The sequence below is a fragment of the Patiria miniata genome, unplaced genomic scaffold (genome assembly GCF_015706575.1).
Source record: "Patiria miniata isolate m_02_andy unplaced genomic scaffold, ASM1570657v1 HiC_scaffold_7, whole genome shotgun sequence".
NCBI lineage: Eukaryota > Metazoa > Echinodermata > Asteroidea > Valvatida > Asterinidae > Patiria > Patiria miniata.
The window spans coordinates 44214293-44237964 of NW_024037074.1; the positions used below are offsets into that span (position 1 = coordinate 44214293).

At 40.1% G+C, this 23672-nt stretch overlaps 2 protein-coding genes across 3 annotated transcripts; one reads left to right on the forward strand and one right to left on the reverse strand.

Annotated features, from left to right (window-relative positions):
• The first annotated feature begins 3620 nt into the window (after positions 1 to 3620).
• LOC119745252 (nucleolar MIF4G domain-containing protein 1-like) lies at positions 3621 to 17772 on the forward strand. Its single transcript, XM_038221482.1, has 15 exons — positions 3621 to 3702; positions 7117 to 7356; positions 8487 to 8615; positions 9523 to 9679; positions 9969 to 10563; positions 11121 to 11191; positions 12162 to 12290; positions 12568 to 12692; positions 13238 to 13331; positions 13495 to 13597; positions 13913 to 14043; positions 14423 to 14673; positions 15484 to 15648; positions 15833 to 15964; positions 16960 to 17772. Exons 2-15 carry the CDS (start codon positions 7129 to 7131, stop codon positions 17251 to 17253), a joined length of 2604 nt encoding a protein of 867 aa, XP_038077410.1. The 5' UTR covers positions 3621 to 3702; positions 7117 to 7128; the 3' UTR covers positions 17254 to 17772.
• A 13-nt stretch (positions 17773 to 17785) lies between these two features.
• Positions 17786 to 23522, reverse strand: LOC119745253 (cyclin-dependent-like kinase 5). Of its 2 annotated transcripts, XM_038221484.1 has the most exons (7): positions 23406 to 23522; positions 22233 to 22321; positions 21720 to 21905; positions 21389 to 21484; positions 21062 to 21233; positions 20655 to 20785; positions 17786 to 20097 (listed from the first exon to the last, which is right to left on the reverse strand). In XM_038221484.1, exons 1-7 carry the CDS (start codon positions 23440 to 23442, stop codon positions 19918 to 19920), a joined length of 891 nt encoding a protein of 296 aa, XP_038077412.1. In that variant the 5' UTR covers positions 23443 to 23522; the 3' UTR covers positions 17786 to 19917. The 2 variants fall into 2 exon arrangements, with proteins under 2 accessions (XP_038077412.1, XP_038077411.1); XM_038221483.1 differs by having other exon boundaries at positions 17786 to 20785.
• Between the last annotated feature and the right edge of the window lie 150 nt (positions 23523 to 23672).

Below are 23672 nucleotides of genomic sequence, written 5' to 3' on the forward strand. Positions count from 1 at the left end.
CCCTAACCCTAACCCTAACCCTAACCCTAACCCTAACCCTAACCCTAACCCTAACCCCTAACCCTAACCCTAACCCTAACCCTAACCCTAACCCTAACCCTAACCCTAACCCTAACCCTAACCCTAACCCTAACCTAACCCTAACCCTAACCCTAACCCTAACCCTAACCCTAACCCTAACCCTAACCCTAACCCTAAACCCTAACCCTAACCCTAACCCTAACCCTAACCCTAACCCTAACCCCTAACCCTAACCCTAACCCTAACCCTAAACCCAAACCCTAGAAACCCTAGAAACCCTAGAAACCCTAGAAACCTAGAAACCCTAGAAACCCTAGAAACCCTAGAAACCCTAGAAACCCTAGAAACCCTAGAAACCCTAGAAACCCTAGAAACCTAGAAACCCTAGAAACCCTAGAAACCCTAGAAACCCTAGAAACCCTAGAAACCCTAGAAACCCTAGAAACCCTAGAAACCCTAGAAACCCTAGAAACCCTAGAAACCCTAGAAACCCTAGAAACCCTAGAAACCCTAGAAACCCTAGAAACCCTAGAAACCCTAGAAACCCTAGAAACCCTAGAAACCCTAGAAACCCTAGAAACCCTAGAAACCCTAGAAACCCTAGAAACCCTAGAAACCCTAGAAACCCTAGAAACCCTAGAAACCCTAGAAACCCTAGAAACCCTAGAAACCCTAGAAACCCTAGAAACCCTAGAAACCCTAGAAACCCTAGAAACCCTAGAAACCCTAGAAACCCTAGAAACCCTAGAAACCCTAGAAACCCTAGAAACCCTAGAAACCCTAGAAACCCTAGAAACCCTAGAAACCCTAGAAACCCTAGAAACCCTAGAAACCCTAGAAACCCTAGAAACCCTAGAAACCCTAGAAACCCTAGAAACCCTAGAAACCCTAGAAACCCTAGAAACCCTAGAAACCCTAGAAACCCTAGAAACCCTAGAAACCCTAGAAACCCTAGAAACCCTAGAAACCCTAGAAACCCTAGAAACCCTAGAAACCCTAGAAACCCTAGAAACCCTAGAAACCCTAGAAACCCTAGAAACCCTAGAAACCCTAGAAACCCTAGAAACCCTAGAAACCCTAGAAACCCTAGAAACCCTAGAAACCCTAGAAACCCTAGAAACCCTAGAAACCCTAGAAACCCTAGAAACCCTAGAAACCCTAGAAACCCTAGAAACCCTAGAAACCCTAGAAACCCTAGAAACCCTAGAAACCCTAGAAACCCTAGAAACCCTAGAAACCCTAGAAACCCTAGAAACCCTAGAAACCCTAGAAACCCTAGAAACCCTAGAAACCCTAGAAACCCTAGAAACCCTAGAAACCCTAGAAACCCTAGAAACCCTAGAAACCCTAGAAACCCTAGAAACCCTAGAAACCCTAGAAACCCTAGAAACCCTAGAAACCCTAGAAACCCTAGAAACCCTAGAAACCCTAGAAACCCTAGAAACCCTAGAAACCCTAGAAACCCTAGAAACCCTAGGTCGTGTTACTTATCCCATTGCTTCATGCCCCCCTCCTCGTTAACCCCACCCACCCACCCGAGGTCAAGTCTATTTATATATGGCCCTTTTTTCACAGTTCCACAATCACTATTTGCCAATTTTTTTTAATCAACACTAGCTTTGATTCTACAACTGCGCATGCTCGATGACATTGTAATATTCATAACCTATTTCCCTACAAACTCCCACTTTGATCAACAAGTCAATAATAATTCCTACCCTGATTAGGTTTACTTTTTCACCCTTTCCGTTTTGCAGGCACCATTTATTGAACAACATTTTGCAATGTACACTAGCTTGTCATTTATCGACTTTTTGGGAAGACAATAATATCAAAGTTTTTTTCAACTGACTAACATTTTCACTACAAAACACTTGAACAATCACAAAAATTTTACTTTCCATTTCCACTGAAGCACAATAATAATCATTTGCCCAACCAATTACATATACACTTGTTTACAAAAATATTTTGGGATACTCAAAAACAATGCTGGACACGTCTTGCTCAAATTACGACTGATCAGTACCACAATTCCTTAGCAATCCAGCCATACTCTCTTTTTTTGGCCAAAATAGTGATAATGTGTATCAAATTATGCAATTTATGACAAGTGGTACCGAGAACAAAAGTTGCACGTGCGAGGTGAGTGTCAACCACAACTTGCACGAATACAAAAGTGCAACTGTTTTCTGTATCATTTTTCATAAAATTGTAAACATTCATGTACTCATCACTGTTTTTTTTTGGGGGGGGGGAGATTATGGCTGGATTGCTAAGGAATTTCTGTACCGATTAGTCGTTAAGTTCAGCGAGATGTGCTTAGTAGCTTTTGACTTAAACAAAAAAGTATTGGAAGGGGATACTTTCTTTTCAGTTGAATGTACAGTAGTTACAGTGATTTTAAAGTTTTATTGAGGAGACTAAATACCAGGGAAGATTGTGCTTGGAAGGGTGACTGTCCTTGCAACAAAATCTTAACAAAGGTACTCTATTTTAACCAAAACATTACCCGATTTTATAAAAATTTAAAGCATCTCCCTCCCCAAAACAACATTTAAGGGAAAAACACGCCGAAAATTGTTACAATCTTGAAGTTCATCAAAATTAAAGGGGAAAAAATACATGTTCCCACAAAATGGCCAGGAAATCCGATAATACGTCATGTATTACTCAGTTAGTAATCTAATCTCTTTCATAATCTCTTCCATCTATTTTTGTTTAAAGCTAGAGTCCATCATTTGCAGCCATCCGAAAAGTAACTGGTGTAATTATTGTTCAAAAACAAACTTGGTTGAAAGATAGTAAGGGAACTAAACTCCCTTTGAAGTTATTCTTTCTGGGAAACTGTCATTTTGAAGTAATCAACGAAAGAAGGCATTTCCAACGGTGATTCTTAAGAAGCACCGTAGGAAAATTTAAATTAGTAGTTCGTTTTGTTATTCAGCGCAGCGCGCACAAGTATTGGAACGACGCACACGCGCGCGCGGTTGTTGTAATTAGTCGGATCAGTGCGCGACGTCGCGTATAGCTGCAATTCAAAACAATTCAAAACATAATTCAGTAACTTTTGATTTGAAATTGAGATCTAAGAATGTTGTTTTTCTCGGAATGTACAGCTGAAGCTTAGCTCAAACTTCATCAGGTTAGTTGCTTAGTATCCTTCATTAGATTTTGAACTCTCTTGTTGCTTCAAACGAACAAAATGCACAAATTACAAATGATGGACTGTAGCTTTAAAGTTGGTGCATAAATGTGTTTATTTGAGTGTGGTTTAATTGTTTTTCCCCCCCCCCAAAAAAAAAAAATTCAAATGGAATTGATAATGTTCTACAAGTTATGAGCTTTCTACTGGAGATATCGCACTAAAAAAAAAAAATCTTATTATACCTGCGAATAATTAAGTATCGTAGAGGGCGCTCAACAACCATGTAATGCTGATGTTGTTTGAAAAAAAAATTATATCCACCGTCGGCGGCGCGGCGGCGAACCACAAAACCATTCACTATCACCCATAACCGCCCAGTGCTCCCGCCCTCCAAAGGGGGGCGGGGGTACGGGGTACGAGCGAAGTATCCAAGCGCAGTATGTGACAGCGCCACCAAGCGATGACACGCCGACAACTACACATGTGGACTGCGCAGCGGTGCACTGCTCCGTGCTCGCTCACTTTCATCACAGGTAAAAATCCTCTTTTTTGATCGAATGACCATTTATGAATGATATGAATTAAATATTTCAATATATTAGTGATTCTAGCACATTTTAATGAAGTAGATAGATCGCGTATTACAACGAAACTTGGCGTAGGCGTAGGCCTAATTTATGCAGGTTTCTTGCCATTCCTTTTGTACACGAATGTTGTTTGTGCACAAATCAATTGGCGGCTCTGGCCGGCGACGCTGACTTGATCGGCTGTCGGTGTCACGCCCCAACTATCGCATCGGTCCCAACTATAGTTGGGACTGTCCCAACTATAGTGCGGCAGTTGGGTCGGCCCAACTATAGTTAGGACTGGAGTTGCGCCGGATGCTTCATGATAGATCTTGTTGGATTACATGTTCCGCGGCGCTGGCACCGTGTATTCGTCGTGCATGCATGCCACAAGGCTGGCCGGTCACGTGGTACTGCCTAGTTGGATGAGTTGTCCAGCTGCTGGGTTTTATTATCCAGCAACATTTTGCAAAATTCAAAGATTGCCATGGCCGGCCAACTATAGATGGGCCCCACCCATAGCTAATGTCAAAGGTCCCAAGTCGGACATGTAAGCAGAGCTGTAGTGTAGGGAATGTTTTATAATCGTACATCAATGTAAACTATAGTTGAGACTGCCAAATAAAAATATTGGCGGTGGCCCAACTACAGATGGTCCCCACCCATAGATCATTTCATTGGTCCCCAGTAAAGTCAGATGTGTATTAGAGTTGTAGGGAATGTTTTATAATCGTACAGCAATGTACACTATAGTTGGGACCGCAAAATAAAAAGATTGGGGTGGCCCAACTATAGATTCGCCCCATCAATAGCTAATTTCAGTGGTCCCCAGTAAAGTCAGACGTGTATCAGAGCTGTAGGGAACGTTTTATGGTTGTACATCAATGTAAACTATAGTTGGGACACCGCAAAATAAAAAGATCGGAGTGGCCCAACTATAGATGGGCCAGCCCAACAATGGAAGTTACAGTTGGGACCGTCCCAACTATAGTTGGGACAGGCCCAACTATAGTTGGGCCAGCCCAACTGTGGAACTACAGTTGGGACAGGCCCAACTATAGTTGGGACAGGCCCAACTATAGTTGGGACCGATGCGATAGTTGGGGCGTGACATCGGTAATGCCTCCTTTGTCACTACACTTGTAGCTGAATCTTAATCGTGGATGGTTATTTACTTCAAAAACCTAATGTAGTGGTTACATGCCGGACGCAGGCAAGGTTTGGGTGAGTCCAAGGTGGACAAACATGACAACATGACAAGCATGACAAGGGCGATCGTGAAGTGAAGGGCCCGGTTCCTATACCCTATATAAGGGAACAAAATCCACTTTAAAAATTATTTGACCTACCAAACTAGTTGGCGACATTCTCAATAAACAGGTATGTCGTAGATAGAGGGCAGGGTTTTGATTTTTTTTAGGGAAATTTGGGGGTAAAATGACGATGACAGCGCGGCGACAACACGCGACCTGAAAATAAAGATGGCGGTCACCACGCGATATTGAGCACGCACGGTGCGCTGAATCGCAAGGCACAAGCCGCGCAGGAAAATTGTGTTTTCTACCCCAAGAACACTAAAGAATCTGTTCAAAATTGCAAAACGAGTGTCACTAGAATTGAGAAAAGTCTTCTTTTGATTGTAAAGGTGATTTTTGAGCAACAGAAAATATTTTTGACTCTAATTTGATCAAAATAAAACAGGGGCCCTTCACTTCACGATCACCCATGACAAATGGTAGTGTATTACATTCAATGTATGTTACGGGGACAAAATGGCACATTTTCAAATTCAATTTTATATCTGCTAGTCCATGTTGACGATATGACATTACAGGGCCACTCCATTCTAATATCCGCGCATCAATGGCTGCGTGGATGTGCAGTCGGTTTTCTATAGCGCCCTCTATTGATTAAAATTTACTTCAAGCCCACTCCGCATCCGCGCATCTGCGCATCCAATAAAGCGCCCCCTATTGATTAAAATTTACTTCATGCCCACCCCGCATCCGTCATCCACGCATCCAAGCATCCAGTAAAGTGCCCTCTATTGAATAATTTACTTCATGCCCACCCGCATCCACGCATCCATGAGTGGGTAGGTTGGGGTTGGTTTTAGATTTACCACAGGGTCCTGGGGTAAATAAAGCGCCCTCTATTGATGACTTCATGCTCATCCACCCCACATCCGTGCATCCACGCATCCAAGACATCCCAAGCTGTCTCACACTTGGTATAATACTACATATTTGTTAATAATTCACTTTCTATAGCGCCCTCTATTTATCACAATTTACTTCATGCCCAGTCACTCTGTATACCGCCCTCTATTTTTTTAAAAACATCTATGTTCATACCTTTGTTTGTACCTCCTGCCCTGCAAACAGGGCGGGGGATACGAGCGAAGTACATACCGTACCCGCGTACGCATACGTGTGCAAACAAACCTGGAAGTAACATGAAAAATAGACATCTGAGAATGGCCGGACTTCTTTTCTGTCGCCATGATCGCTATTTAGAGAGTGAGTGTGCTTCTAAAGTGTAAATAAACTACATTTTATAGTCTCAATGTGAAAATCAAAATTTGACAAAGTTGTCCTTTTTCTGGTACATGTTCTAAGTGTGGGTCTTATTTACAGTACTTAGTCCAATAAATTGGCCACATTTGTGGCGGTAAAGTCAATTGTATTTTTTATTACTAAAAAATTATCATTTCAACCGGGGTCCACTCATAATTCCAATGCCTCTTAGGTCTGATACCTCAAAAGTCCAACAAAATCACATCCCCTAACCAAATAAAGGCCCATAAGTCCCACACCTCATAGGTCCGACGCCTCATACCTGTACGTCCAAAGCCTCATAGCTCCGACGCCTTGTACATGTAGCTCCAATGCCTCGTAGGTCCGAAAAATACAACGCCTCATTTTTCTGACGTCAGATTTGTGAGATGTCGGACTTATGAAGTGTCGGCCTATGAGGTGGAATATCAATTTTATGCCTCATACATGTAAGTCAGACGCCGAAATTTAGGACTTAAGAGGCGTCGGACCTATGAGTCGTCAGACTTATGATACAGCCCCTTTCAACCTATAGCAGATTTCTCTCAACATCATGACACAATTTTTTGTAATTTTTGAACATTCCGGATTACTTTCAATTGTTGCAGAGCAACGCAGGGAGTGTTGGACAGTACCTCTTCAGATTAAGAAGGGGTAAAAATTACGATTTCCATACGCGGTTTACAGTGGTGCCAAGTGATTTAGCATGTCTTGCGGGTTCATGGTATTGAGATCAATTTCATATCTTTAGGCTGTAACGCATTGAGAAGTTTCGTACATGTAATCTAAATCTCATGTCATGTCTTATTTTACATTCAATTTATAGAGTACATGAACAATGAAGTCATCACTAACAGTAAAACCAACAGGCAAAAGCCGAGGGCCTCGGAACTTAAGCCGTGCCAAGACTGCCATTCACAAAATGCTTCTACAAAGTGATGATAAGAAAGCGCAGGGTTCTAACACGAACGCAAAAAACAAGCAAGTGATGACAAGGAAGGAGAAACGAAAGCAAGAAAGGAAGATTAAAAAAGCCCATGTTGATGCCTTCCATAAAAAGAAGTTGGTAAGTAAAATATTCACAAACATTTTAGGACAGTAAGATCAAGATTTACAGTACTTAGCACCGTGTGACAAATCTCATTTAGGAGTTTGTGTGGTTCTGAAAACAACCAGAGGAACGTCAACACTTCCGACAATATAATCTATCTATCGCCAGGAGACTGAAGGGAACCAGTGCACTGGTTCCCAGTCGCATCAGAGAGGCCATCAAACCTGAAGACTTCTCGTTAGTGACATCTGGCGCGGCGCCCCAACACAGCTTCTGGTTTTCTATACCCAAGGACACCTTTTCCCCTTGGCAACCTTCCTCTACACTCCTTTCCTCCATACTGACATGCCTCAATGATCAGCCAGATTCCCCAGCCCAATGTTGCATCCTTCACTTGCTCCACTGCTTCCAGTCACACAACACTGATACGCCTCACTGAGGTCGCAAGAAATATTTATCATGAACAATCTATCATTGCTGATCACATACGTATCATCAGTGCCCTAACAACGTTCTACTTCCATTCCAGGCTCCCATCTTCATTCCGCATTACCCAATACAAAACACTAACCTTGTTCTACCTGTCTTACTAAGTTGATTGCCTATCCCTGTTGCTAGTTATGACACATTCCATTTTCGTTAGGTACTCTGAAAATTGTCATTACTAACTGCCTGTCTGTACAGTTACATGTATACAAACTGCCAGGATGCAAGGGATTGTGTAAGTGTCACTTCCAGTATGTTTTTGTTTTGTTGCTCGATTTCCAGCGACGACCCTGATGCAAAAAAAAGATGAGATTAGTATTTAGTGCACGGTCCTGGAGGCTCATTCTTACATGGACATAGTTTTGGATATTGTGGCTGTAATACATTCTCCAATATGTTAGGAGTCTGCAGACCAAATATAAGTCAATACAAATTTAGTGACAAAATAACGAAAAGCGCCAAAAAAGATAGGTCATTGCTGTGGTTGTTCAAAAACGTCCATTTGGTCCCACCTGACTTGCATAGCGCACGGTACGTGCGACTTGAGCGCATTGTTTGCAGTCAACCATTATCGGACTTCATCATCGAACACCTTGACCAAGGATAATCTGTATGCATGCTATACAGTGCTGTCGAAGTTTGTGTTCTTCTCATTACAGGATGCATTTGAGAGTAACACGTCAGCTAATCTTTCTGTGGGTTCATCACACAACGAGTCAAGAACACCAGGGAAGAACCGAGAGAAGAACAAGCGCAAAAAACGCAACAGAGCATTAAAGCTCAAAGAAGTAAGACTTTAAGTAAGATTGGAGGCTTTGCATGGTGGAGAAACTAAATTATGAAAGGTTTGTGGAAACACCATGTGCGAATATTTTCTCAACTAAGAGAATGGTTCTGAAAAGAACCAGAGGTATAAACTCGACTTTCTGGTCAGTATGCTCTGACCGGAACGTTGAGTGTATACCTCTGGTTCTTTTAAGAAAAACTTCGCTCAGTTGCATGTACAGTATCAAAATGATCTTCTTTCATGCAAGGAAAAAATGGAATACATGATAGCAAGAATTGTTTCCAAGAATATTTCACATTTTGAATCAATTGTTTTGACCCAAGTTGTTTCTAATGTTTGCTTACTACTTGGCAAAAAACGTTTCTCAAAAAGATCACAATTTATTCAAATATTCACTAAAGAGCATATCATTTTTACATGTTTACTTCTAGTTCCACGCTTTTCGGTCAGAAAGAAACATGTCTGCTAATGTATAAAATAAATTGCCCATATACTGTAGTTTTAAAACGTTTTGAAAGCACACCATTTGATAAAGAATAACTATCTTAATACATGTACATGTATACGTGGATGAGGCTGGCAGGCCACTGTATGCGTCATGTAGGAGAAGGGGCAGGAGGAGACTCTCGTACGTCGACCAGCTGAAGAGGGACACAGCGCAATAAGATGTACCACTGAGCTGAGGACGCTGATGCTGGACCGGGATGCGTGGAAGGTGACCATCAGAGGTTCCCGAGAAGGCATCAGCTGAATATGACCTTTCGCATCAATCAAATCATAATGGTTATGGTCATCTCCTTATAAGGCTTATAAGATAGCCTTTGTGCTTACTTTCTAAAAAGTTAGCCAGCAAAGTCTCAAGTGTATACATGTAAATTCAATTTAGGATGTTTTGTTTTTTTCCCAAGGAGAAAGATGCAGCAAGGAGAGAGGAAGAATTAGCGTTAGCTAACCGAGAAGATGAGAGAAGCATAAAGAAAATAGAAAAGGACATGAATTTCAGGAAAAATAGGAAGACAGATAAGAAGATAATGCCATCTATCTTCAAAGCAGAGGGACTTGACTGTATCCTTTTACTCAAGTTTTTTTTAAAGATCAGAAAATAGCAAGGGAGTTGTGAAAAATTTGAGGCATTCTGGCAAAATGAGATGGAACTGGGCACGGGCCACTGTCTGTAATGCACTGGGAAATACATGTAGTTGTTGTTATTCCTAAAACTTGCTGGCCACAAGGAATATGTTAAACGATTTGAATATGATCCTTCTACATGTATGTTGGTACTGTCTGTAATGCAGTGGGAAATAGTTTTTGTTATTCCTAAAACTTGCCCTTAACTTAAAATATTTATTGAAAGATCTTTTGGACCTTGTGGATCAGGACTACCATGACTACACGGAAACAGCTCCGGATAAAACTTATGATGACCTTGTTAATGCGGGCAGTGAGAGTGATGAATACAGTGATGCCAATAGTGACACAGACAGTGAAAATGACAACCGTGCAACACTTGATTTCAAAAAGAAACCAGTCGATACTGACTCTCATCAGAATCATAAAATCACTGTAAGTAAAGATTGTGACGAACCTGCCATAGATGAAGATAATTCAGGTGAAAGTGACTATGATGAAGAGGAAGAATTGGAAGAGTGTTTTGAGAATATCCATTCTGAAACTGACACAAATTCTCCGGACCATAGAACAATAAACTCTCAGAAAAGAAAACATGTACAAGCAGAGAACAATTGTAGGACTCAAAGTCAGGAAAGCGTACAAAAAAAGTCCTCCGGGCAGAAGATGGATCCCTATGGCAATATCATTGGTGAAACAAATTTGCAGAACACAGGATCCTACATACCTCCTCAGAAACGAGCCAAGATGATTGGATATTGTGAAAAGAAGCAAGAACAGCTGGACAGATTACGGAAACAGCTAAAAGGCTTGATCAACAGGTAATTGTTATAGGTCTCTCTCAAATGACGTCACTTCCTACAGATTGTCTAGGTATCAGCATTTTGTTTGTCAAATTTTTGTGCAAACATCGCCTGCAAACATCGCGAGCAACTTGTGCACACGTACCTGATGGCATTGAATACGCAGTTGTAATTTTGCTACGAAGATGGCTGTCTATGAGAGTTGTTTAAGTGCATATATGTGCTGTCTTTTGAACAGCAGAGCATGCAGACTAGTTCAGAACAGGGACGAAGACAGAAAAAATTAAGCAAACTCAGATCAGGTATTTTTCTTGTACGAAATGTCACAGAATGACATGGCACACGCCTACACATGTAGATGTCTTGATCACTGCCACAAATAGATTTTTTTCATTTTATTTAATGTTTTATTTTAGCAGATTCACTCCATCGGTTGCCAAAGAAATGCCCCCCCCCCCTTCCCCTGAGCCCTGTTATCAGGACATGCAACCCATAAAATCATAAAAATACTGCTAGTACATGTATCTACAATGAAGGTCAGACCATTTTCTTTGCTGTTTGTTCTTTTCAATCAGATTGAGTGAATCTAACATACAGTCAATCGCTGGACAGATTGAAGAATTGTATCAGAGTCACAGCCGCAATGGTAAGAGAGATCTATTACTCTTTAAATTGATCATTATAATCCTAATGCAACAGAATGTGATGTTGCTAGTATAACCAGGTATAAGGGTAATGTTCCAAGCTTTAAAATATGTAAAATAATGGCGGTATGTGTTTTTGCGACAACACTAGAGCTTCGCCAAAAACTGTTGCGTTACATTTAAAGGATGTTGAGCAGTGCAAATTTTCAGTAGACCTTACATGTATGTGCAGCAACCGTCTTCAAATGTAGCGGCTTTGTTTGCTGGGATATTCATAAACAAGTTGTGCATTCAGTTTTATTGGATTACAAATTAAAAATAGCAAAAAAAATCTCTCGGACACTGCCGCTGCTCATAAGGTCTATGAGGATTAAAGATCATGCATGTGATCATGAAACAGTTATACACATGTGTCTTTACAATAGAGGACAGACACACAAAGGGAGAACAAAAAAATCCTTTTCGAGCGTTTTTTTTTTTTTTAAACGGTCCTCGATCATACGGTTAAATGCTTAGTCTATGGGAGAGTGTTACATGTTTATTACAGGGACAAAGGCAAACACAAAGCATTTATCCTCTGGCGTATAGAAATTCACGACTATGTGCAGAAAAAAAGTGTTAGATGTATATTGCAGGGACAAAGGGAAACACAAAGCATTTATCCTCGGGGGTATAGAAATTCACGACTGTGCAGAAAAAAAGTGTTGTGTGTGTCCAGTGTGCCATCTGGCTTTTAACTTTGGCTCACAGAATAATCAATGTACATGTACATGTATGTAAATTCATGAAAATTCAGGTATCACTATCATATAAGATAGAGTTGGGTGAACACAGAAATGGAAGTAGACACAGTGCAGCAATACACACTTTTTGTCGAGTAATTAGCCACGGTAAAAGGCAGTTGGTGAATAAAAAAGTACAGTATGTGTGTCTCTGACAACATTTTCCTGTTTTTATGCCATTTGTTTTCAGATATGAATGAAACATTAACCCAGGTGGTGCTGGACTCGTGCATTGGGCCCATCTTAACTGGCGACAGACTAGTGATGGAACATACCATGCTGATTGCTGTACTCAATCTTAACATCGGTATGGAAGTTGGTAAGTTTCATCGCTGCACCTTGCAATGTCTTATTTGATGTTGTCATCACCTGTGAAGTTTACGTGTCGTGAAATATCAATCCAGACTGGACAGATATGCAGATAGTCTTTACAATACAGGTGGTCAATGATAAACAGGCTTTCATGCATGTACATTTGTTACTCCAGAGAGACAGACAAGTCACAAATTAAAAGGTATTCGAATAAATTTGCTAATTTCTCAGTTAAAGCATCATTGTTGACAAGAGTAGAAATGCATTTTGTTGTTCTATTTTAGGTGCTCATTTTATTGAGACCTTAGCAAGAAAGCTGGATGATCTCTACAAACAAGGCGGTAACTATGGCCATGGTAAACAATGCGACAATGTCATCCTGCTTTTCATTCATCTCTACAACTTCAAAGTGAGGATATTTCAAAATCGAGTTCTATTTTAGTGCTTTTAAAAGGAAATGATGTAAAAACGTAGGCATGCATTTACAGTGAGCAAATGAATTGCCTTAAAGTTGAGAAGTCAGGAATTCCACTTTGTAATCATGATATTAACCCCAAGGACAATTATAGATGAATGTGTGTTGGGTCAGAATACATGGTGTTTATTACTGCTCTTAACCCTAACCACCCCTAACTCTTCAAAATCAAAATGCACGTTTTGTTGGAATCTGTTGGAGCGAGTACTGCACTGGTAAACTGATGATGCTTTACATGGAGTAAGGCATACCACCAATAATCAGAGTCAGACAGTTTTGCTGTTGACTTACCCTATGGTGCTGCATTTTGCAAAAGAGTGAAAAAGGTTCAAAGTAAATCCTCAAGGGGGTTAGGGTTAATTAATATTTTCTGAGCACACACCAATTGGAATACGGAAAACAATTTATTTGACATTTTGAACGTTATTGAATTGTTTTATTTTTGTTTTTATTTCCTTATTTTGTATTATATCCATTAGGTAATTCATTGCACTTTGATGTATGACATCATCCGTAAACTTGTAGCAGGCTTTACCGAGCGAGATATTGAAATGCTGCTCCTTGTTTTGAAAAGTGAGTTCAATTGTCTTTGTACCTGATCTGTTTAAAGAAAGTGTGCTGTAGTTGTAAAATTTAAAAGAGAATTGTTGTGTGGATGCTAAAATTGCAGAATTATAAAGATCCTAATCTGTTGTACTAATTATGTATTTATACCATTTGATAAATTGTTTTCTAGACTCAGGATTGATGTTACGAAAGGATGACCCTTCAGCTTTGAAAGAGATTATCCTGCAAATTCAGACCACGGCCAAGACCTGCTCCGAAGAATTCCAACAACAGTGAGTAACCAAATGTCAGTAGTATTAAAAAAGGCAAAACTGAACAGCATCTAACATAATCCATATGTGGGAGCGATGTTTTCATGATATATGTATATTATGAATAAATTTCTCCAAAGTATTGTGTTTCCTACAGTGCCTACCGGTAGGCTTCTTCCAATGTCTACTAACAAACTAAAGTCATTTTTTATTCCTTCTTAATTAACTTTCCCTTTTTCCTTTTAAGTGAGGAGTCATTATTGGCAGCAACTCCCTTCCCTTGCAGTTCATTGGAGTTTGCTTTTATATCGGGCCCTACATTGTCTTTTTGTCCAGGTCTCGTGTCAAGTTCATGCTAGAAACCATTTATGCAGTGCGTAACAACAATGTCCGGAAAATCCCCAACTATGATCCCGCCCAGTTGGACCACATGAGGAAGATCTTGAGGGCTCTCATCAAGGCTAAAGGTTAGTCAGGTGTCTTGTTTGTAAACCGACCACTGCATAATTTACTAGCACGCATACATTCGCATACGTACGACGCAAGTGTCCAGAACAAACATTGTGGCATCTTGGAGAGGTGCACCTGTTGTTGCCCAGCAAAACAGTTGGAAGGGCCTGACGTATTAGGGGGTATAACTTAACTGTGGTTTGGCCAGTTGTAAGGCCTGTAAATCTTAGCCAAACATTAATGTGAACTCTTTCCTAGACTTTTTCTGTAACTATCATATCCTTAATTTCATCACTTGGACCTGAGAAGAACAGTTCTGTAGCTCTGGCACGACTGTTGAGGATGCATGGGACAAATAAATAACTGAAACACTTGATATTTCTTTCTTCATTTTAGGCCATACTGATTCTGATGCTACACTCCAGATTTCTCTGGAACATCTTCTGAGCGTAGAAGAGCGAGGACGCTGGTGGATTATTGGCTCATCATGGGCTGGCAACGAACCAATGGCAATGCAGCAAGACAAGTCTTCAGAAGAGCCAGGCATTGATGATGAGACCAGTCACATGATCACTGAGTTGTCACGGCAACAGCGAATGAATACAGATTTGAGAAAGGCCATATTCAGGGTCGTCATGACAGCAGAGGTTTGATATAATTCCAAATGTTTGTTAATTCATAATTGATACCATTTGTACTGTTCACACAGTCATGTTTTGCATACCTCCCATGGACAAGCCATTGCCTTTTCCATTGTCCCTGCAATATAACACTCTCCCATAGACAAAGCACATCAACGCATGATCAAGGACCATTTTCAACAGAAAATGAACGATCGAGGTCAACAAAGAATCTGTTGTTCTCCCTTTGTCTCTTGTTCCTCGGGGTGTATGTAGTGTATGCCACATACCCAGGCAGCACACATATATGGGAGCAAAACTTGTCACATCTTCAGGCCTTGACCTTAAGCTCTTTTTTAACTAGCCTACCAGGCAGGTTACCTAAGCTTTTTGCTTGCCCGCAAGAATTTTTACAAACCCACTGGATATAAGACTGTAACTTATAAGGCTCATTTAATAGCCACATTGGAACAAGATTTATTAAATAAATGATTTTCAAACTATGAAAGAGAGACAGTGGAAATAAAAACAAAAAAGACAAATTTTCCAGTCGCCGTCGCTGGTTGTATATAGAGTCTGGATCATTTGTTGATGGCTCTGCCTCATCATGTCATAATCAGTTAATGTCCTGTCATAATCATCAAGCTCAGGATTTGATCTGGATGTTTCTGGTGGGCTGTCATTTCCATCTGGCTGCCCTCCATCTGATAAATGAAACTTTGTTGCGCCTCAATTAGTTTAAAAGGATGATTATTCTCTTCTTTTTTTAAGGTACAGCTTTTTGAGGTATGCATCTGTCTTTGGTAGTTTCAATCTTTCATTTAATTTACTTTGCAGGACTACCTGGATGCTTACGAGAAGATTTTGCATCTGAGTTTGAAGTCAGGTCAAGAGAGGGAAGTCGTCCATGTCACCATCAACTGCTGCCTGCAAGAAGCATCCTTCAATCCATACTATGCTCATCTTGGCACCAAACTCTGCCAGCATGACAGAAAAAATAAGGTAATTATTCAAAACCCCAGATATAAAACAATGGTGGTACATGTTTCCGCAGCAACGCTAGAGCCTTGCAAAATAATGCTGTGGGTATTTTGAGACGCGCTGTAGATTGGTATTCTTTAAGCAATTGCATATACTCATATACTATAGACACGCATTTTACTATTTGGATTTGTTTTACGTGCAGATGGCTTTCCAGTTTGCTTTCTGGGACAAGTTCAAGATTCTAACTGAGATGTCCAGCAGTAGCCAAAGCAACCTTGCTCATCTCATCAGCCACATGTTGTTGTCCAAAGCAATCTCCATATCTGTATTGAAGGTAATACGGTTTCTGGAATATCTGCAAATGATTTTCCCCACTCATGACAGTTCCCCCCCCCCCCCTTCTCCCCAACTGAGGCCCTTTGCCATCCTCTTTTTGGAGCGGGCCCTAACCTCTGTACACAAAAATTGGCCAAAAAGTATCCATTTATGTCCGATATTAAAGTTCTGGGAGAATTTCAAATGGGAATGGATGTACTTATATAATATTCATATTTTTCCTTATATTTCTAGCAGATCACCAGACACGTGCATTTGTTTCATACAACCCCCCCCCCCCCCACTTCAGACAATCCAGTGTAGTCTGTGGAACATCCCCTTGTACAGCAAGGGTTTATGATATCGTCATCGGCACCACGAACTGACACGCGCAGGTGGGCGTCAGTTCATGAAAACCACGTAATCAACAATATCAGTTTCACCCGGCAATGGTGTGCACCTCAGACACTGATGACACAAAAAATTTAATTAAAAAACATTTTAATTGGTAAAACCGAAAATGTAGTGCTGCACTACTAGGATGTCAGTTTGTGAAACCCAAAAGATACCGGTTCTGTAAAATAGTTCAGTTCATGGTGCCGATGATGATATGGGAGCAGATTCAGTGATAAATTATGCAAAATATTATGAATAATTATGACCATTCAGCTGGTGCCTTCTATCGGGTCTTCAGTAATCTGTTGTTGTTTTACAAAAACATGGTAGCCAAATGGATTGATCAGCAGCTTAGTCCACATTTTCAAAATGACGTCACAATTTCGAGTGGTTGACTCCAATTGGCTGGCGTGTGGGGTCGCATTTAAGTTTGCATGCTAAAAAGATCATACGTTCATTGTGTGGCTCTGCACACGAGCTGTCTCTTATTAAATCCATGGTTTAAAATAAACAAACATTAAGGGAATTTAGCCAACAGTATTAAGAAGTCGGTGACATGACTGATGAACTTGACCTTGATTTTATTTTGTTTTATGTTACCACTTATTTTATTTTCAGGTGATAGAGTTTGCAGACATTGATAAGACAACTGTTCGCTTTCTTCGTCAAACTTTAAGATCGCTCCTTCTAAGTCCATCCCAGAAGTCTGTATTGGCCGTGTTCAGTGCAGTCATCTTGTTGCCAAAGCTTCGCATTTTCCGTGATAGTCTCCGCTTATTCCTGCTTCACTTTGTGCTTCCAAAGACTGATGGAAAACAAACTGTTGATGTTGAGATAGATTTGAAACTGAGAGGACGTGTTCAACAAGCCAATCAGATACTTGCCGGTGAAGATTTGAGTGCCAAATTTTAAATGTTTTCACAAAATGCACATTTCAGATGCAAGTAGGGTCTCTTTGTTTTTAACGTTACAAGTAGCCAACATGAAAGCTTAGGGCTTACCCTTGGATATACAAGCCCTGAGAACTATTGTCACAAATCCGTTGAAAATGAAGGCACTTGTGATATTCAACAAAATAATTTTATAATTTTGAATTCAGTAATAAACGTTTTCAAGTGCTTGCATGAATGAAATTTTTTTTTTTTTATAATCTCTCTGGTGCTTGTTCTAAATGTGATGAAATTTTGCTCATTTGCTCCTTTCTTTGCTCCTCCGACTATTGTATCAGCTCTGATTTTTTTTCAATAAATTCTAAATGGACTTCAATTTTCTGCCATGATATTTTATGTAGTCATTGCTTACACATGGAGAAAAACCTAATTATTGATACTTCTAAGTCCAGGTATAAGCAAACTAGCAAATTGCTGAACTGTTTGACTGAAGACAAATTTATCACTGTTGTGGAAAAAAAATAAATGCAGTCAAAACTAACGGAAACTGGAAAGACTTTTTACTCTCAGTGCTCGGTGTGACATAGTTTATTGTACATGTACTTATTTTTCCCCATTAAAAAAAAAAAATAACAAACACGTTCTACATTCTACAATGTAAATAAGATCTCAGCTAAAACATCCCATAATGCTTAACTGTTACAACTGTGACCATATAATGTGCATCATCAAAATGGCCGTACAAGTAGACAGTGACGTTAACTTCTTTTGGCAAGTTCTGCTTCCAGTGGTGACACTATAGGGTTGCTGCCCCCTCCCCAAGTTTTTTCTTTGCATCCCCCATTTTACCCCCCTCCCTTTTATCCCAACACTTTATCAACAAACAGGTTAATTATGTAGGGCCTGTTTTCTTCGCTGTTAAGATTCATAATACATGGACACACATTGGGCCAATGAAAGCATTAATAAACATTGGTACTGTACAGCCATAGATAGTGTGCAGCCAATGTCTTTGTACATTTGTTGTACACCATTCTGCAGTTCGATACATTTCTCATTCAAAAAAACCAACTACGCTTCTAAGTAGATCTAGTGGCTTATTTCCAGACCATTGATAATGGGCATGCACGCGTACATAATGTGAACGCGCGAGTGCCAGTTGTCAATGGTCTAGAAACATACTTGAAGGCTTAAGAATTTATCAAAACGTCCCTTGTTGATTCCTTAATCAACTATATGCTCTGTACTAGTATTTCTAAATGTTCAGTGCAATCAAGTTTCACTTTTGCCTAGTCTAAAAACATAAAATATTGCACTTATTTTTAAGATGGGAAAAATTTAAACATAGTGGCAATCCTGAACTGACACAAATAATACTGGACAAAACACTTTCATTAAAATACAACAAAATACATGAAGTACAAACATTTTTCAACATGTATGACGTGTCAACAATGTATGTAATTCTGTTTTTACACACTACGTGTATTTGTAATTAATTTGTTTTAAAGGTACAGTCCATCATTTGTAACTTGTGCATTTTGTTTGAAGCAACAAACGAGCTCAAAATCTAAAGAGGGGTGCTGAGCAGTTTCAGCTCAGGTTCAGCTGTATATTTCAAGAAAAAAACACCATTCTAGGATCTCAATTTCAAATCAAAAGTTGCTGAATCATGTTTTGAATTGGGCCTGAATTCAGCATTTGAGACCGTTCTTACTGAGCCGATTGCAGCTATACGATGTTGCGCACCAATCTGACAAAGTACAGCAACCGCGTGCGCATGTGCCACTAAAAGAAATTTCCAACAGTGCGTCTTTAGACGCACCTCTGGAAAGGCCTTCTTTCGTTGATTTCTTCAAAACAACAGCTTGTCAGAAAGAATAATTTCACAGAGAGTTTAGTCCCCCTACTATCTTTCAACCAAGTTTTTTTTTTTCAATAATTACGTCAGTTACTTTTGGATAGCTGCAAATGATGGACTGTAGCTTCAACTTTATAGAATTTGAGTTGAGATCACATAGAGTGAAGCATCTTTATACATGTATATGCTACAGCATTGTTTCATTCTTCCAAGGAAGTCAGGAATTCTTTTGGTTCTTCACATGAACTACAGAGGGCACTATTTGACTACATTGTGAGAGCCAACATACATGTAAAACACTTTAATGGCAAGACTACCAATGTCGGGCCAACTAGCTAACAGTAAAAAGTCAACAGCAACTGATGCTGAGCATTTATTTTCACACTGACAGAGTTCGGAAGCATGGTCGATGGTACGTATCATTTTCACATCCATGTGACAGAATAGTTTTAAGTTTCTAACATTTGAACGCTGCACTGTACTTGTAAACAAACGAAATCATGGAAATATAGTTGCAAAGCCATCATAATGAAACAAAGTAGAAAGGTTGCGGGTAACACCATGTGGAAAGTAATCTCTTCTTGGAAGAAGTGTGGTTCTGAAACGAACCGGTTGGTTGAGTGTAGAACTCGACGTTTCGGACAGTGTGTTCTGTCCGTCCTCAACCAACCAGTTCTTCTCAACACCACAGTTCTTCCCAGAAGAGATTACTTTCCTCATGGTGTTACCCACAATCTTTCCACTTTATCACATCCACCATGCAAAGCTTGAAGTCATAATTATATACATGTAATGAAACAAGTGACTGTTGTTACAATTGTTTGTTTACATTGCCTTCAGTGCAGGATTGAGGTCAGCAAAGTAACTATGGATAAGACCCTCCTCGGCAGACAAACGAAGTGATGGGTTACACACCAACAGCCGCTGCAACAGGTCACGACCTTTGGCTGAGAGACCCGGAACAACTGTGGAGAGGGGCGTACTGGCATGGCAAATAGGGTAGGGCTGTAACAGTAGAAAATCACACTATTAACCCTAACCTTCCAAAATCCTCCAAAATCCTCTTTGCAAAAATACAGGATTTTTCCAGATTGAGAGTACATGGAAAAAGTGTGTTGCTGATTTCGGAGGATGCACTGTGTCAAGGTCTTGTGTTGTTTGTGCCCAGCCATGCATACATTTAGGCCTTTGTTATACTTGCAACCCTCTGCACTGCTCCAAGATGTCTCGGCTCTGCCTTGACATGTTGACAGTGATAGCTGGAGGATTTTGCAGGATTGGAGGCAGTGGTCACCCCTCCAAAGACCAACTTCAAGAAATAACTGAGGATTTTACAGGATTGAGGCTGAATGTCATTGTTACATGGAGGCATTTGAAGGATTTTGCAAGATTGAGGCTACATCCCAGCAAAAACGCCACAAGGGAGTTAGTATTACATAAGTTGGTGGAAAAGGAAGGGTCATGTGAACAATCTCCATAATTGGTCCATAAGGTGTCAGTGCCATTGCCTCAGGCAGAGAATGAAAGCGTGAGGACACACACATGAAAACAGCCTCATTTACCTTGAAGTCTGGTAGCTTTGAGATACCAGGCCATGTTTCCTCTGTAGGTGTCCCTAGGAGTTTGAAGATTCTCTTCAGTTGATCATCCACATCATTGCCTGGAAAGAGTGGCCTGCCAGCATTTGCCATCTCTGGCAAGAAAATAAAAAAAAACACTTAAAAGAAGCTGTCTACTGTGGCATAAAGTTGTTGTGACATGATGGACACGCTCATAAGGCCTATGACAGGTAGTATCTTTTATGCAAATGCAGTGAATGTGAACTAAATGACCACAGACTGAAGAGACAAATGCTATGGGTAGACAGCAGAAATTGTGCCTAAGCATCTACTGAAAGTAGTAAAGTTACTGATGATGGCCCCAGTGCATTTATACCACTGAGGAGTTACTTATGCAGAAAATATCTCACCAGCAAATATGCACCCTGCTGACCACATGTCAATAGAAGTTGTGTATATCCGAGCACCAAACAGCACATCAGGGGGCCTATACCACAAGGTTACGACTTCTGCAGAGAAACACCTCACTGGAATGCCAAACGCCCTCGCTAGACCAAAATCAGCCAGTTTCAATTCACCATTCTGAAAAAAAAAGACAAACACATACATTGTAAGACAATGATGTAATTTCTTATAAAACATCCTTGTACAGCATGTAGCATGTCTAGGGCTGACAATTACACATCTGGGAAGAATATCAATACCAGAGGTGACAAGAACTGGAGATGTTTCTGTACCTTATTTATGAGAAGATTCTGCGGCTTGAGATCCCTGTGGAGTATGTTCTGACTGTGACAAAATGCCAAACCTCTCAACAACTGGAACATGAAAGACTGAAACAGAAACATGAAAGATAAAAAGTGGATATTTAATTACATTCAAAATCCCTTATCACAGATAAGATTTACTTAAGTCAATATTGGATTGAAAAATAAAATTGTCTTGAGGGATATCTGAATTGACGCCCCCTTAAAAAGAAACATGTAACACTACCAAGCCAACTCTTTAATACCCTTTCTGTCTACATGTCAGCTTCTTAAGTGTTGACGTTGATTGCAATATACCAACCTTGACAACATCTGGGTCAATTTCTCCATTGCAGGCATCAAAGTACTTCTTGAGGTCCTGGTCACAGCACTCAAAAACTAATGTGAGCCGCCGATTGCAATGTAAGACGTCATGCAAGTGCACAATGTTTCTGTGCTTGAGTTCTTTCAGGAGGCAAATCTCTCGGAGGGCTGAACTTGGCACACCCTGAAAATATCAAAGCGCATTTCACAGCCTTTTTTTTGCTTGAATAAAAGTAAACCGTAAAGTGCAACAATTTTTATTATAAAAAAATCTAAAAATTATGCTGGCCTGACATTGACAAAATGACAGTGGTACAAGTACAGGACATGCACATATTTGGTATGTATGAATTTCGAGTGATATATTAATAAATCGTAATGTTTCTGCATACTTGGAAAACTCTGCACTAGCAATTTGAGGCAAAACAATTTTTTTATTCAAAAGCGAAATCTGAGACAATCAATACGGAGCATAGAAGTTGTATGGACAATGCAGTCATTGTAATCCTACCTCATCATCATCATCCAGTCTCACTCTCTTCAGTGCCACAATTTCTTGGGTTTCCTTATTTTTAGCCTTGAAAACTGTGCCATATGTTCCTGAACATGAACAAAAATCAAACAATAGGCCCACTCAATACAACTTCTAAAAAGTCTACGATTTGGAAAAAAATACAGATTTTGACTTTGTTTAAACGTGGGACGTGACTTCAAATATTCTGCTAGTCCTTGTAGAAAATGAGAAATTGTTGTTCATTTCAACTATTCATAGCCCCATAAATTTGGCTCAAATACTGCACTTCCTCCATATTGTGAGCCACACAATCACATGCCTACCCATACCAATGGGGCTCAATGAGAACCCAATTAGGGTAGACCTCGTGTTGTCAGGGGCACGGCGCAGTGAGGCCAGCCATACAAGCACGAGGTCATGAACTGCACAATGCATATTCATAACCTTGCCTAAATGGCATGCATATTCGTCATTTTTATTCGCCAGATGAGATAAATGAAGATTTCGAGATAAAGGAACATGTTTTAAACAGGCTACCAAACCTGCTTGGACACAATTGCCAAGTTTGTTTTCAAGATAGGCTAGTGTTGTTGTCCTCTACTTAAATGGAGTCCCAAAGTTGGCTACTATTATTTTTTATCAACCTAGTAAGTAGTATCAGCAACGTTCTACCAACATGACCAAACCAGCTTGTTGTTTTTATTGGAAAGTTGTACATTGTAAACACGTGAGGGCGCACTTTTAAAACTAGCCGCCATGTTCATCTGTTTTGTCATGTTTGTTGCTGTCGTTTTTTACTCCATAATTTCCCTAGTTAAAAAAAAAAAACCTGCCTACTCTTCATTGTTCATAGTTCTAGGAGTAAACCCTGCCCTCTTTCCAAAAAATTAATCCTGTAGATATACACCTTGGTGACAACGTAATCTCCTTAGGTGAGTCCCAAAGTTGCGGATATATTTTCGTTCCCTTATTAGAACAGGGTCCGCAACTACACAAACGCCCAATCGTGTCCGTAAACTGGGCATCATTGTTAATGTTAGTATTATAAATAATTATTCACGTAAACAGTGCAACTCAGCTAGACTAGTTCTTGATGAGTAGACTCCTAAGAAGCATCCTGATTTGTATTAATCTCATCAGTTTGTCTAAAAAGTACGTTGGGATACCTACCTTCTCCGATTTTCTCTAATCGCTCAAATTTCTGCATTTTGTTTATTTTTTTGCACGACTCCGGCCGTCAGTGAGTTTACACTTCGCTTTTTGACAGCTCATCGGCGCGAGCATGCAAAAGACACACACCATGAGGGCGCTATACTTGATACGAGATATAGAGGGCGCTATTGACCTATCGCCGTTTGCGAGTCAGCCACGCCCACAACCCTATGTAGTTTATGTATCACAACGTTTTGTTTGAATCTCAGAATCTCAGAAAGTTGA

Coding starts and splice junctions, on each gene's coding strand:
- LOC119745252 (XM_038221482.1), top strand. CDS start 7,129: ATGAAGTCATCACTAACAGTAAAACCAACAGGCAAAAGCCGAGGGCCT. Junction 13,598..13,912: donor TCCGAAGAATTCCAACAACA/GTGAGTAACCAA, acceptor CTTTTTGTCCAG/GTCTCGTGTCAAGTTCATGC. Junction 14,044..14,422: donor GGCTCTCATCAAGGCTAAAG/GTTAGTCAGGTG, acceptor TCTTCATTTTAG/GCCATACTGATTCTGATGCT.
- LOC119745253 (XM_038221483.1), bottom strand. CDS start 23,442: ATGCAGAAATTTGAGCGATTAGAGAAAATCGGAGAAG. Junction 21,485..21,719: donor TTGACCCAGATGTTGTCAAG/GTTGGTATATTG, acceptor TTTCTGTTTCAG/TCTTTCATGTTCCAGTTGTT. Junction 20,786..21,061: donor AGCAGGGTGCATATTTGCTG/GTGAGATATTTT, acceptor TTTTCTTGCCAG/AGATGGCAAATGCTGGCAGG.